The sequence below is a fragment of the Fringilla coelebs genome (genome assembly GCF_963513975.1).
Source record: "Fringilla coelebs genome assembly, chromosome: 24".
NCBI classification, from domain to species: Eukaryota; Metazoa; Chordata; class Aves; order Passeriformes; family Fringillidae; genus Fringilla; species Fringilla coelebs.
The window spans coordinates 7,382,102-7,396,208 of NC_140050.1; the positions used below are offsets into that span (position 1 = coordinate 7,382,102).

Sequence of the window (14,107 nt, forward strand, 5' to 3'; positions counted from 1 at the left end):
CCCCCGCGAGACACGCCCCCAGCCCCGCCCCCGGCTCTCCCGGCCCCGCGCGGGACTCGGCGGCGACCGCGGGCGGGAGGCCCCGACCCGCCGGGAACCGGCACCGAGAGCCGGGAACCGACACCGGGAACCCGACACTGAGAGCCGGGAACAGACACCGGGAATCGGCACCGGGAACCGGACACTGAACACCGGGCACTGGGAACCGGACACCGAGAATCGGACACCGGGAACCGGCACCGGGCACCGGACACCGGACACTGGGAACCAGCATCGGGAACCAGCATCGGGAATCTGGAAACAGACATCGGGAACCAGCACCGGGAACCGGGAACCGGGCACCGGGCACTGGACACAGGGAACCGGCACCGGGAAACGGGAACCGGACATCGGACACCGGGACTGGCACTGGGCACCCAAGACTGAACACCGGATATCGTCACCGGGCACCGGCATCGGGGACCGGGCACTGGTAGCGCCTGCGGGGGCCCTCCGGGCCGGGAGAGGCGCCGGGGGAAGCGGGGGACCCTCGCCTGGCCCCGCCCCGTCCAGCCCCGTCCCGCCCCTCCCGTCCCGCCGGGGGCACCGGAGAAGCCCCGGTCCCGGTCCCAGCCCCTCTCTATCCGAGGCAGGCTGCAGGTAAGGGCCGGTTCCTCCGGTACCTCCCGGTACCTCCCAGTTCCTCCCGGTTCCCCCGGTTCCTCCCATCTTCTCCCATCTTCTCCGGTCCGTGGGGGCGGGGGCGCTCGGTACCGGCCCGTTCCGTGCTTGCACTGGGGGCGAAGCCTCTCGTCCCCCACGCCGGGAATCGTCCGTGCGTGTCCCCCCTGGCCGGTGTCGGGAGCCCGGCGGGAGAGGAGGGTTTGGGGGGCGGCGGGGGCCGGGAGCTGCGGGCGGGCAGAGCCGGAGCTGCCCCGGCAGCCCCCGGATGTGCCGCGGCTTTCCCAGGTGGAAAAACTCGGGGAAGGAGCGATTTCCCCGCAGACTCAAGGGGAACGCGATGGGGCTGGGAAGGGCGGCGGGCCCGGTGGGTGCTGGATAACGGGAGCCGGGAGGAGGCACCGGAGCCACCCCCGTGGGGCTGTCACGGCCCCACGTGCCGGGGCAGGCCGGGTGCCCCATGGCAGCACTTGGCTTCGAGCATCGCCTGTCCCTCCTCCCAGCCCTGCGCTCCAGAGGATGAAATTCCTCCGTTCCTGGAAAGAGGAATCCCCTGGGAGAGGCCGGATCGCCCCGGGGGCTGAGCTGGGTGTGAAACTCCCAACTCTGACCGATCTTCCCCGGGCCACGGGAGGATTTGGGCCTTTCCTTACTGACCCCGGGCCCAGCTTTGGGTCCGAATTGTCCCGGGGAGTTTTCCTCCCTCCCAGAGCGACTTTGTCCTCCTGATCCCCGGGCAGGAAGCATGTGATGTGCCCCGGCCCCCTCCGCAGCCGGACAGACGGACGGATGGTGGTTTGGCCTCAGTTTCCCCCCTCCCAGCCTCTGTTTTCTACTTCCCCATGAGTCTCCGTCTGCTCTGAGCGAAGGAGAAAGGAAGTTGCTGCCAGAGAGAGCAGCTTGATGGCAGCTGGAGAAAGAAAAGGAGGAAATGGAAGGCGAGACAGATGCTCCAAAATAACCCCCCCTTCCTCCTCTCTGTAAAATAACCCCCTTCCTCCTCCTCTTCCTCTGCTTTTTCTCCATAAAATCCCCCTTTCTTCCTCCTCTTCCTCCTCCCCTCCATAAAGTAACCCCCCTTCCTCCTCCTTCTCTCCTCAAAATAACCTCCATCCCTCCTCCTCCTGCTCCTTCTCCTCCTCCTCCTCCTCTCCAGTTTGGCAGCTGCCCCTCCCCCGGGGCACAATAATCCCGGGGGGAATTCCTGGTGCCACACCAGACCCTCAGATCAGCCCCCGGGCTGCCCCCCTGCCCTGTGTGGGGGTGAGCACCCCCGAGCCCCCTCCCTGTGGATCCAGGGTCCCGTTCCCACGGGAAGCCCTGCGGCCATTCCCCAGCCGTGCCCGGGTTGGCACCGCCGGAGCCCCCTCGGACGGGCGGCTCGGCTCCTTGCACAGACACGTCGGAGCTGCCGGGGCGGATCAGCATTCCCGGGCAAAACCAAAACCCGTCTCCTTCCCATGGCTGCATGTGCGGCCCCAGGAGGGCACCTGGGGAAGGAGCTGCGGCCCGGAGGAGCTCGGCTCGGTGCCGGCGGCGGACGGACGGTGACGGGGACGCGCCAAGCGCTCGGCACCGCCGCTGGCACGGGCACCGGCAGCGAGCAGGGCAGGGGGGAAGCGCCGGGTGCGGCGGTGCCCCGCAGCGTTCCCCGTCCCTCGCAGCGTTCCCGGTCCCCGCTCCGGCCGCGGATTCACCCCGGCCTTGCCAAGAAAGGAGCTTTTCCCCGGGCGAGGTGTTTACTCAGTGCCTTCCTCCCGGCCTCACCCCGCTGGGCACACACGCGCCCGGCAGCGGCTCCGGCTGCTCTTTGCACCCATGGCAACCTGCGAGGGCCGGCACGCGTCCTCCGTCCTTCCTCCCGCTCCTCTTCCCCGGCTCTCCCGCGCTGGTAACGGGGCCTGGGGAGGTCACGGAGGGTGGGGACAGGCTGGAGGCACTGCTGGGGCTGGATGTGGGGTCATGGATGGTGGGGACAGGCTGGAGGCACTGTCAGGGCTGGATGTTGGGCCATGGATGGTGGGACAGGCTGGAGGCACTGCTGGGGCTGGATGTTGGGTCATGGATGGTGGGGACAGGCTGGAGGCACTGCTGGGGCTGGATGTTGGGTCATGGATGGTGGGGACAGGCTGGAGGCACTGCTGGGGCTGGATGTTGGGTCATGGATGGTGGGACAGGCTGGAGGCACTGCTGGGGCTGGATGTGGGGTCATGGATGCTGGGGACAGGCTGGAGGCACTGCTGGGGCTCTCAGGTTACTGCCCAGCGCTCTGACCTGGCTCCTGTAATCCAGGAGGGTTTAATTAATTAATAGGGGGTTGGAGCACGGGAAAAGCGATGCTGGGGGATGGAGAGCAGAGCAGCGGGATGCCATCCACCCACCTGGCATCTAGCCACGGATTCCGGGCCCCTGGGAATGCTGGGGGGCAGAGCAGGGGTGTTTCCCGCAGCAGTGGGAGGGAAATCCAGGGAGATCGCCACTATTCAATGTTTATCCTGTTGGGAAACGATGTTTCCATGTTGGAGGAAAGACAATCCAAGTTTCCATGTTGTAGCAAGACAATCCAAGTTACTAGGGCCGCGGTGGGAAGGTGGAGGAGGAAGAGGAGGAGGAGGAAGAGGAGGCAGAGGTGCCTCTGCTCTGAGCTGGAGCTTTGTGGAGCCTCCCCCTCTGTGCTGCTCCATGAATTAATGAAGTGCTTTTCCTTTCCTGCATGAAATATTCACCTGCTGCCAAGGGAACTGGGGGGGCTCGGGGGACCAGAGCTGCTAGTGGGAGCCAGGTGAAAGGGACAGGCAGGGAGAGGGATCTTTGGAGCAGGTAGAAATGATAACTGGGATGATATCACTGCTGGGTTGTCACTTGGCAGCTCTGCTGTGGTGCCACCGGTGCCAGGTGACCACAGGGTGACAGGGGCTTGTCCTCCCCCCTCAGACAGGAGCTTGCTGATGATGGTTGATAGTTGATGTTTGTGCCCTCAGTGGTGTGGGAGAGGTTTTTTGGGGAAATCAGGTCACAGCCGGGTGTTGGGTGAGGTGCAAGCCCAGTGGGGTGAACGCCAAACCGGAGACGAGCACGGCACGTGTCTGTCCCCAAGGGGCCACGTCTGTCCTGAGACAGGGCCACCCTCTGCGTGCTCACCCAGGACACCCCAACCCTACACCGCCACTCAGGGCTGCAAGACTCCCCCAAAAACCTCCAAATTGGGTGGAAACCCTCCAAGAGAGGGCTGTACCTGTCCCCAAAGCCACAGTTGGGACCGCAGCCCTGCCACACTCTTCCGGGGCAGGGAGGAACTTGGTGACAGCAGCACTGGGCTGCTCCACTTTGGAGGAAGAAGAAGAAACTGTTTTTAGGGCGTTTTCATTAAAAAGAAGAAGGGGGTGGGGGGGGAGCCCAAGCCCTGAGCTGGGCTGGAAACTTCAGCGACAGGAAGGAAGTGCAGTGGGTTATTTGAGGCTCCACTTGGCTGCTCGGGGCAAGGCTCGACTCTTCCGTGCTCTGATAGCAGCCCCTCGTGAACAATGGGGTCCCGGGGCCCTTCCCGGCAGGAACACGGCTCGTTCCGGTGAAATCTCCCGCTCCTGCTGAGTCAGCAGCTCCTGCCGGGCCGAGCTGTGCTGCGGAGGGCGCCGGGGGAACATCCCGGGGCGGCGGGAGCGCCGGGGGAACATCCCGGGGCGGCGGGAGCGCCGGGGGAACATCCCGGGGCGGCGGGAGCCGGCAGGAGGTGAGCCTGCCTTTCCTTGGGGCTTGCAGGGAGCAGCCTATAAAGCCATCCCTGGGCACTGGAGAGAGAGCTGCATCTCCAGCAAATGCAATCCCTGCATTTTTAGGATCTCCACACCCACCCATACCACTTTTGGGGTCCCTCTATCCCCCCAATAATGCTTTGTGCCTCAGTTTCCTCCCGGGAGGATGCTCCTGCTCCCGGAGCAGGGCAGGGCTGGGAGCAGCCAGGTGTTATTTGCTGCAGGGAGCAGAGGGTTGATCCATTATTGCAGCTGGCATTTGGGAGCCGTGGGCAGCTCGCAGGACTTGGCACTTCCTATTTTTCATGTGCTCTGGAGGTGGAGTTTGCACTCGCTTTATGTCTGTGGTCACCCAGGGCAGAGCTTGGGTGTGGGAATTCCTATTTATCCAGGCACCGTTCCCAGGGCACCCCACAAGGCTGGGGAGGGAAATTCCAGGCTGTCAACACCACGGCAAAGCCCTGCTCCTTCCGGACAGGAGGCCTGGCACGGGTGAAGCGAGTCCCCTCGCAGCCAGGGCAGAGCTGGAGCTGCCTCTGCCCACCCTGCCCATCCCTCCCTCCTGGATGCAGCCATTGGAATTCCGTCAGCCTGACCCAGGAGCTGCTGTCACCAGCTCTGTGTTGTCATTTTTGTCTTATTAAGTGCGAGAGCCCCAGCTTGAGGCTCAGGCTGACAAAAATCAATGTTTTCCCAGCGTAGGAAATGCTTCCAAACCTCCGTGTTTTTCCTGAGGGCTGTAAATAACCCTGCAGGCGACGTCTCTGTCACTGCTCCTGGAGTGCTCATCCCCACGGAGCCTTGGCTGCCTCGGGTTTGGGAGCTGGGGGCTGGGAGGGGCTCAGGGAGCCAGGGCTCAGCACCATCGTCCTGGCACGACTGGGGGAGCCTTGGCCACAGCAGGGGATCCCTGAGGAGCTGGGATTTGGTCCTGAGGGGCTGCTGTGTGCTCCAGAGTGGTAGGAGCAGCACTGGGGATCCCCAGAGGGGTCTGGGACTTTCAGCTTGGCCAGGGGGGAATGACAGAGCTGCCTGTGATGGGGACAGACCTGGTTCAGTGACAGAAGCCCAGAGTCATGGAATGGTTGGGTTGGAAAGAGACCAAAAGCTCATCTCATCCCACCCCTTCCACCTTCCACTCCCCCAGGCTGCTCCAGCCTGGCCTTGGACACTTCCAGGGATCCAGGGACAGCCACAGCTGCTCTGGGCACCCCGTGCCATGGCCTCAGCTCCCTCTCAGGGAAGAATTCCTTCTTAACATCAAATCTAAACCTGCTCCCTATCCGTGAGCAATTTATCCCCATCCATCCTCACACCAGCAGCATCCCTCAGCTGAAATATCTCCTCTCCCCTCCCCGGGGATGTATTTATAGGCTGATCCCATCCCCTCCTGCTCTGCCAGGCTGTCCCTGCCATGTGCAGGCTCTTGCAGAAGCAGCTCCCAGCTCTGCCCATCCATCCTGGTTGTTTTCCTGCTGTTCTCCCCTCCCTGTGATTTGTAGCTCTGCGGTTTCCCAGGCCAAGATGCATCTCCAGGGTTTTTTAATCGTTCCCAGCCGAGTTTAGAGCCGTGCTCTGCCCCAGGTGATGGATTTGGTCCCGCCGGGATGTGGGAGTGGGGCTGTAGGTGAGGCTCCTGTCTGGGTGAATTATTCACCTCTGGAGGAGGCCGGGGCAGCAGCACAACAAGTCCCAGCTCGTGTGGGTGTTGCAGGGTGAGCAGTGCCAGGGAAGAGGCTCCCAGCCACTGCTGGGTGCTGCAAACCGGCTGTGCCGCCCCGGCCGCGGCCAGACCGGGGTGGATGTGGCACATGGCATCGGGGGTGACTCAGCTGCCACCTGGGCTGTCCCCAGCTCACCCTGCAGGAAATGAGTCAGGTTTTAAGGAAGGAAAAATGTTCAAACGATGGGGCAAGAGTCCTTCCTGCGCCAGGAGGAACCCGGGATGGAGGGGCACAGGCAGTGCTCAGGTAGGGACACCTCGCTCGCCGCAACCTCCACAGAGGCTGGGAAAAGGGGGGTGGGAACACCCTGCAACCGACCCCACCAACCAAAGCTGGGGGGTGAGCTCAGCTCTCACCTGCCCTGGCACCCAGGAGCTCCCTCAGTCTCTCCATTGCCTGGAGATGCTCTTTCTCCTGCCAGAAATCTGCGTGGGGAGGTGGGGAATCACAGAACATGGCCTGGGACATCCCCTGCCATGGACTGGGGCACTCCGCCGGCCCAGGTGAGACGGGGATGGATGCAGAGCAGGGACTGACCCCTGTGTGCCTCTTCCCCCGCAGAGATGGACACCTTCAGCACCAAGAACTTGGCCCTGCAGGCCCAGAAGAAGCTCCTGAGCAAAATGGCCACTAAGACCATCGCCAACGCCTTCATCGACGACACCAGCAGCGAGATCCTGGACGAGCTGTACCGGGCCACCAAGGAGTACACCCGCAACCGCAAGGAGGCCCAGAAGATCATCAAGAACCTCATCAAGATCGTGATGAAGCTGGGCGTCCTGTACCGCAACGGGCAGTTCAGCCCCGAGGAGCTGCTGGTCATGGAGCGCTTCCGCAAGAAGGTTCACACCCTGGCCATGACGGCCGTCAGCTTCCACCAGATAGACTTCACCTTCGACCGCAGGGTCATGTCCAGCGTGCTGACCGAGTGCCGGGACCTGCTGCACCAGGCGGTCAACGGGCACCTGACGGCCAAGTCGCACTCGCGCATCAACCACGTCTTCAACCACTTCGCGGACTACGAGTTCCTGTCGGCGCTCTACGGCCCGGCCGAGCCCTACCGCACCCACCTCAAGAGGATCTGCGAGGGGGTCAACAAGATGCTGGAGGAGGAGAGCATCTGAGGGGGCTCCTGGCAGCCGGACTCCGAGGATGCGGAGTCTGCTTTGACCTCCGCCGGGCTCGCCGTGCCCTCCTCCTCCTCCTCCTCCTCCTCCTCTGCAGTGCTCACTTGTGTTCTCCTCGTTTCTCCAAGAGACTGAACCTCTCGGCTTTGTGTCCCCTTGCCCAGGGTCTGCAAACCCCTCCCTGTGCTGGGCTGAGCCCTCTCCAGGCCATCCTGGGATTTTGGGCCCCTGCTGTACAGCTGCATTTCCTTTGCCCACCAAGTGCCTTTAGCTCAGAGTCCGAGGGTTTGGACTCTTTGCTTTGAACTCTGTTCCCTCTGCGGGGAAACTGAACCAAAGACTCGCGGTGTGAAGCACCTCTGGGGTGCCCCTGAGCAGGGGGGACAGTGTTGGGGTGAACAGTTCTGAGAGCCCTAACTGCAGGGGTTGAACAGTTGGGGTGAACAGTTCTGGGACCCCCTAACTGCAGGGCTTGAACAGTTGGGGTGAACAGTTCTGGGACCCCTGACTGCAGGGGTTGAACAGTTGGGGTGAACAGTTCTGAGACCCCCTAACTGCAGGGGTTGAACAGTTGGGGTGAACAGTTCTGGGACCCCCTAACTGCAGGGGTTGAACAGTTGGGGTGAACAGTTTTGAGACCCCTAACTGCAGGGGTTGAACAGTTGGGGTGAACAGTTCTGAGAGCCCTGACTGCAGGGGTTGAATAGTTGGGGTGAACAGTTCTGAGATCCCCTGACTGCAGGGGTTGAACAGTTGGGGTGAACAGTTCTGGGACCCCCTAACTGCAGGGGTTGAACAGTTGGGGTGAACAGTTTTGAGACCCCTAACTGCAGGGGTTGAACAGTTGGGGTGAACAGCTCTGAGACCCCTAACTGCAGGGCTGTGCGACGCCGTGGTTTTCTTCCAGCAGCTCCACAACGTGGTGGGAGCAAATCACGGTCCAGACTTGTGCTGGCTGCCTCAGGCTTAGGTGTCCTCAGAGACAAATCCCTGAGGCCAGGAGGATCCCTCCTCACCTGGGGGAGGGCTGGGAGGGAGCTGGGGGGAGCTGCTCCATCCCTGCGTCCCTGGAACCACCCAGCACCCAACCACCCACCCGTGGTGGGGCCACCTGGCAGCTCCAGCGCTGTCCCTGGTGGTCACCCAAAGCCCCCCTGGGATCTCATCCCTTTTCCACTCCCTTGACTGAGTGATGTTCGTTTTTAGCAAACTCTGTAGCCCTGATGAGTTATTTAAATAAACTCACTGTGTGGCCTGGGAGCTCCGTGAGGGTGCTGTGGTGACAGTGACAGGATGAGCCCTGGGGACAGCTGGCTTTGTCCCCAGCTGGTGGTGGCTCTCTGTGACCTGGGGTTTGTGCTCTCTGTCCCTGCTCAGGGGCCCAGCAGCTCCTGGATTTGCAGGGACAAAGGGAATGGCTTCCCCCTGCCAGGGGCAGGGTTGGATGGACACTGGGGAGGGGTTCCTTGGTGGGACAGGGTGCCCCTTGCCTGGCAGTGCCCAAGGCCAGGCTGGACAGGGCTGGGAGCAGCCTGGGACAGTGCAAGGTGTCCCTGCCCATGGCAAGGGTGGGACTGGATGAGCTTTAAGGCCCCTCCAAAGCCCAACAATTCCATGATTTGGTGAGATCCCAGCCCCAGCAGACACCCACACGTGCTCCTCTGCACCCCCACATCCCCTCAGGGCCCAGAAGCAGAGCCCTGGCAGCAGGGGTGGCTCTGCAGGCAGGCACAGCCCGCAGCAGAGGGGATGCTCAGGTCACTCCCAGCACTGAGCTCTCTCTGAGCACTGGAAATTGCCCTTTTAGCACCCAAGACACCACACAATCTCCACTGGCCTTATCTCTGTGACCTTCTGGTGCCTCCTGTTCCCTGGATGTCTCCAGGCATGGGCTCCTGCTCCCTTCCCACCCCTGGCACTGATAACTCTCAGCCTTAGAAGATGAAATAAAAGACACAAAGGCCCTGTCTCTGTCATTTCAAAGGCCTGGCTGCAGCTGTCACTGATAATTGTGTGACACAGCTTGGGCTGGGGCCAGTGGCCTTTGAGAACAACTCCTGTCCCCCCTGGGCTGCTGTGTCCCTGTCAGGAGCGTGCTGGACAGGAACCAGAGCTGGGAATCCCAGGCAGGTGTAGTGGGATATGGCTGAGGAATGCCCAGCCAGAAATGCTCTGCTGTTGCCAAGGTGTGTGTCTGTGTCAGCTGGAAGAGCCCCCCAAACCCTCTGCAGCCCCCAAATTCCCATGGGACACCTCAGCTCCTCCTGGCCAAGCAGCAACAAAGGTCCACACAGCTGGAGAGGGGAGGAGGGACAAAACAGAGCAGCTTCAGGCCAGAGCATGATGCTTTATTTCTTTATTTGTACTGTATTTACACAGGAAAGGAATGGCACATTCCCTGTTATTACTCTGCATAAGAAAAAAATCACTTTTCTGTAGGTATAAAATAGTCCCTTGGTTGTGCTGACACGTGGAAGCGTTGCCTGGATTGATTCCTGATTGTGCCAGGACAAGCTGCTCTGCCTTCCCCCAGCCCAGCTCTGCATCCACCCCAGCCCCACACTCACCACGGCGGCAGAGCTTGGGCCAATCCCTTCCCTCCCTCCCCCTGAATTAATTATTTCCTCCTGTCACGCTGGTGGAGGGAGCAATCCCATCTCCCCTCCAGGGACTACAGAGTTAACAACCTCCCTTCAGCCAGCCCTGCTTAAGTCCAGCCCCTTATCTCCCCCCTGCTCTTCCCAGGCAGGCAGATAAGGAGCCCCTGAGCAGGGAGCTCTGCCCTGCTGGCAGCTCAGCCAAGCAGGAAGGGGCACAGGAGGATCAGGAGCCTCCTGGGGTGTTACTCTGACACCAGGCAGAACAAATCCGTCCCCAGCCCTCCAGGCCCCACTCGTGTGGGTCCCCAGCACATTGCGGTATGGAAAACATAAAAGGTTTGGCCAACCAAAAGAAAAGCCCTGCAGGTGAGCAGGAAATGCCTTCCCTGCCATGCTGGTGTGGCCATGGCCCCTGCCCAGGGCTGGCCTGGGCTCACAGCTCGTCACGGGGGGTTTTTGCCACAATCATCAGCTTGGACAGCTCGAAACGGAACTTGCCTTCCGTGTGAGCCACTGCAGAGAGAGACAGAGAGAGGGAGAAGGGAGGGTCAGCAGATGGAAGAGCAGGAACAAAACAGCCCTGCTGAGCCCTGCTGAGCCCTGCTGGGCACTGCTCTTCCCTCCTCCTCCTCCTGCACATGCCAGGCTGGGGGAGAAACCCCTTCCTTACCCTGGGAATTTAACTGGGATGGGACCCACAAAATGCAGCTGCCAGTGGTGGGTTCAGAGCTCTGCACCCCGGCTCCATGGCACTGCTCACACCTGGCACCTGGCATGTCCCCAGCCCAGCCCCTCAGGCACACACCTGTGGTTTCAGTGATCCCAAACTCCTCCTGCTTTAAGGGGATGTCGTTCAGGGCACCCGCAGCAGCCTGAGACTGAAACAGGAGGGAAGGAGGGGTGAGAGGCTGAGGCAATCCAACAGGTCACAGAATTCAAACCAACAACTGCAAATGAAGGGGTTTGAGATTTACGTGCAGTGAAAGAATTAAGAGCACAAAAGAAACCTGAAGGAAAGTCTCTGTCTGCTTTTCTGTTTCCTATTAAACCACGGACTCGTGTCCTTGGGGTGAGTGAAAGCCTCACCCCTGGAAACTGGGAAATGGAAGAATGAGCCAGACAAAAACACCAGCAGAGATTTCATTTGCTTTGTCACATGCAATTTGTTGAGGCAATCCAAGACTCCCTTTGTGCCCCGGTGCCTCTGGAGCCCCCTCCCAGCAAATCCCTGTGGCTGAGAGGGCAGGAGCACAATGGAGCAGGCTGCCCACCTGCAGCCCCTCTCCTGCCTGCCACCAGTCTCTAATTAGGGACGTGATGGAGCACATTTTATGGCACAGATGTCTAATAAATGTTTTCCATGTCTAATTCATGTTTTATAGCAGCCTCCCACACTCCTGCTTCCCCGGCATCAGCTGGGACTTACATAAGCCATGGCATACTCTATCTTGGCTCCTTTCACTTCAGCTTTAAACTGGGTAAAGAAGAGATAAGACTTCCCTTGGGGCCTGAAAGAGAAAGCAGAGCCTTTGTCATCGGCACAGAGGTGCAGAGGAGGAGGAGCAGGAGTGAAGGATTCCCGGCTCCCTCTCTCCCTCCCTCCCCCCACAGCTACCTCTGGATCTCCTGTCGCTTTTGTGCAGAGCAGGAGAGAGGGGAACAGAGGATTTATAAACCAACAGCTGCACCAAAAGCCCCCAGAGCATCCCTGGGAGAGAAAACCCCTCCCTAACCAGGTGTAAACCCTCGCAGTGGCCGTGCTCAGGACACACCTCCAGATGGAGCAGGAGAAGAGCCCGCTGTCCTCGCTCACCCCGACCGTCATCTGCCACTGCTGCACAGGGGAGACTGGAGTCAGCGAGGGGAGAGCCCTGCGGGGCCCAGCCCTCCTGTCCAGGGGCAGCAGCAGCTCCAGAGCCACCCAAACCCTCCCCTCCAGGGGCAGCAGGAGCTCCAGAACCACCCAAACCCTCCAGGGGCAGCAGGAGCTCCAGGACCACCCAACCCCTCCTGTCCAGGGCCAGCAGGAGCTCCAGGATCACCCAAACCCTCCAGGGCCAGCAGGAGCTCCAGGATCACCCAAGCCCTCCCCTCCAGGGGCAGCAGGAGCTCCAGGATCACCCAAACCCTCCAGGGCCAGCAGGAGCTCCAGGATCACCCAAACCCTCCAGGGGCAGCAGGAGCTCCAGGATCACCCAAACCCTCCAGGGCCAGCAGGAGCTCCAGGATCACCCAAACCCTCCCCTCCAGCTGCAGCAGGAGCTCCAGAACCACCCAAACCCTCCCCTCCAGGGGCAGCAGGAGCTCCAGGACCACCCAAACCCTCCCCTCCAGGGGCAGCAGGAGCTCCAGGACCACCCAAACCCTCCTGTCCAGGGGCAGCAGGAGCTCCAGGACCCCCGCCACCCCCAGCCCTGGCTGGCCCCCTGCAGTCGGGGCTGTGCTCTCCCACCAGCCGCCCCCAGCCTCTCTCCCTCCAGGGTGAGCAGAGGAGCTGGCTGCAGCAGCCGTGCCCAGCTCACCTCGTTGGTGCCGCCCTGGGCCGAGTAGGTGAAGGAGCAGCTGTAATCCCCCTGCCAGAGAGAGAACAGCAGCAGCCTCCTTCAGCACCAGCTTTGCTCCCACAGCACCCAGGAGCTGCTGAGAACCCCCCAGGCCCCCCAGCACTGCCAAGGCCACGCTGGCCCTGTCCCCAAGTGCCACACGGCCTTCAGTCCCTCCGGGGATGGGGACTCTGGCACTGCCACTGTGCCTGTGCCCGGCCTCCCTCTCCATGAGGAATGCTTCCCAATATCCAATACCCAGCTTAAACCTCCCCTGGCACCACCATTTCCTCCTGCCTGGAGTGCTGGGGTGAGGACTCATGTTCTGGGGTGCCCAGGGACCCCAGCCCCTCCTGCACTGGGGCCCTTCCCTTGCTGAGCCCCCTCCCATGAGGACCCTTCCTTCTCTGAGACCCCTTCCCCTCTCCCTGCCCTTGGGGTACCCCCCTTCTCCTGGGGGCCGTTATCCCTGGCAGGTCCCCATCCCTGGAGGTCTCCTTGCTATAGAAACTGTCCCACCTTAGGGACCCCCTTCTGCTGGAGAACCCCACCTGGGGACTCCTTCCCCTCCCCTTCTCTGTGGAGGCTCCCTCCCTCCTTGAGTACCCCCGGTCCCCCTGGGGTCCCCTGCCTTTGGGGACCCCCTCTGGGGACCCCCTTTTCCTTGCAGACCCCTGGGGTCCCCCTGCCCTTGCAGCCCCCTTTGGGACCCCCTTTCCCTTGCAGCCCCCTTTGGGACCCCTCTCTCCCTGGGGTCCCCCTGCCCTTGCAGCCCCCTTTGAGACCCCTCTCTCCCTGGGGTCCCCCTGCCCTTGCAGCCCCCTTTGGGACCCCTCTCTCCCTGGGGTCCCCCTGCCCTTGCAGCCCCCTTTGGGACCCCCTTTCCCTTGCAGACCCCTGGGGTCCCCCTGCCCTTGCAGCCCCCTTTGGGACCCCCTTTCCCTTGCAGCCCCCTTTGGGACCCCTCTCTCCCTGGGGACCCCCCACCCGCTCGTCCCGCCCTCCCTCGAGGCCAGCCAATCCCCACAGCGGCCGATATGAGTGACGTGTCGCCCAACCAATCAGCGAGGGGCGCGTACCCTCTCCGCTCCCGCTCCCTCCCTCCGCGCCGCTCACCAGGCTCCGGGAGAAGGAGTGAACCTCCCCGCCGGGCCGCACGTCGAACTCGGCGGTGCTCGAGGCCGCTCCCGGGGCCGTGCCCGGTCCCGCGGCCGCGCGGGCCGCCAGGCACAGCAGGGCCGCGGGCACCAGCGCGGCCCACGCGCGCCCGCCGCTCCTCCCGCTGGGCGCCGCCATCTTGGAGAGGAAGCGCGGCTATGGCGGCCGGCAGGGGTCAGCGCGGCGGCGGCGGCACGGCGGCCATGTTGGGTGTGGGCAGGAGCCCGGGCGGGCCGGGGCGGCGGGGAGCGCGGAGGGACAGGGGGACAGCAGGACAGAGGGACGCGGTGGGCACGGGACAAAGGGAGCAGACATTCCTTGGCACAGAGACTCTCCCAGCCTTGCCAGGCCCCCTCCAGGGCAGGGCCAGCGGCAGCCGCGGGGTCAGGGGCCCCGGCTGAGCCCCCCAGGGCTGGGAGCAGGAAAATCCGGAGTAGAGCAAAGGGGAGGCACAGAAACCCGTGCCAGCTCCGAGACGGGCTGGAGGGGGTGTCTCTGCAGAGGCTGTGTCCCGGCACGGAGCTGGGATGCCTGCGATCTCAC

At 62.4% G+C, this 14,107-nt stretch overlaps 2 protein-coding genes across 3 annotated transcripts; one reads left to right on the top strand and one right to left on the bottom strand.

Annotated features, from left to right (window-relative positions):
* Positions 1-256: 256 nt before the first annotated feature.
* On the top strand, positions 257-7,822 carry TNFAIP8L1 (TNF alpha induced protein 8 like 1). Of its 2 annotated transcripts, none has more exons than XM_084221211.1 (2): positions 257-639; positions 6,698-7,822. In XM_084221211.1, exon 2 carries the CDS (start codon positions 6,700-6,702, stop codon positions 7,258-7,260), a length of 561 nt encoding a protein of 186 aa, XP_084077337.1. In that variant the 5' UTR covers positions 257-639; positions 6,698-6,699; the 3' UTR covers positions 7,261-7,822. The 2 variants fall into 2 exon arrangements, with proteins under 2 accessions (XP_084077337.1, XP_084077338.1); XM_084221212.1 differs by lacking the exon at positions 257-639 and adding an exon at positions 4,351-4,390.
* A 1,781-nt stretch (positions 7,823-9,603) lies between these two features.
* On the bottom strand, positions 9,604-13,708 carry MYDGF (myeloid derived growth factor). The gene is made up of 6 exons (XM_084221078.1): positions 13,523-13,708; positions 12,386-12,436; positions 11,636-11,697; positions 11,290-11,371; positions 10,669-10,741; positions 9,604-10,376 (listed from the first exon to the last, which is right to left on the bottom strand). The coding sequence occupies exons 1-6, from the start codon at positions 13,700-13,702 to the stop codon at positions 10,297-10,299; spliced, it is 528 nt and encodes a 175-aa protein (XP_084077204.1). The 5' UTR covers positions 13,703-13,708; the 3' UTR covers positions 9,604-10,296.
* Positions 13,709-14,107: the final 399 nt, after the last annotated feature.

Bases quoted from the DNA above. Each gene is read 5' to 3' on its own strand.
- TNFAIP8L1 (XM_084221211.1), top strand. From the start codon at position 6,700: ATGGACACCTTCAGCACCAAGAACTTGGCCCTGCAGGCCCAGAAGAAG.
- MYDGF (XM_084221078.1), bottom strand. From the start codon at position 13,702: ATGGCGGCGCCCAGCGGGAGGAGCGGCGGGCGCGCGTGGGCCGCGCTG. The intron at 12,437-13,522 runs GTGAGCGGCGCG...TCTCTCTGGCAG, and splicing joins ACTCCTTCTCCCGGAGCCTG to GGGGATTACAGCTGCTCCTT. The intron at 11,372-11,635 runs GTGTGTCCTGAG...TTTCTCTTTCAG, and splicing joins TTCTCCTGCTCCATCTGGAG to GCCCCAAGGGAAGTCTTATC.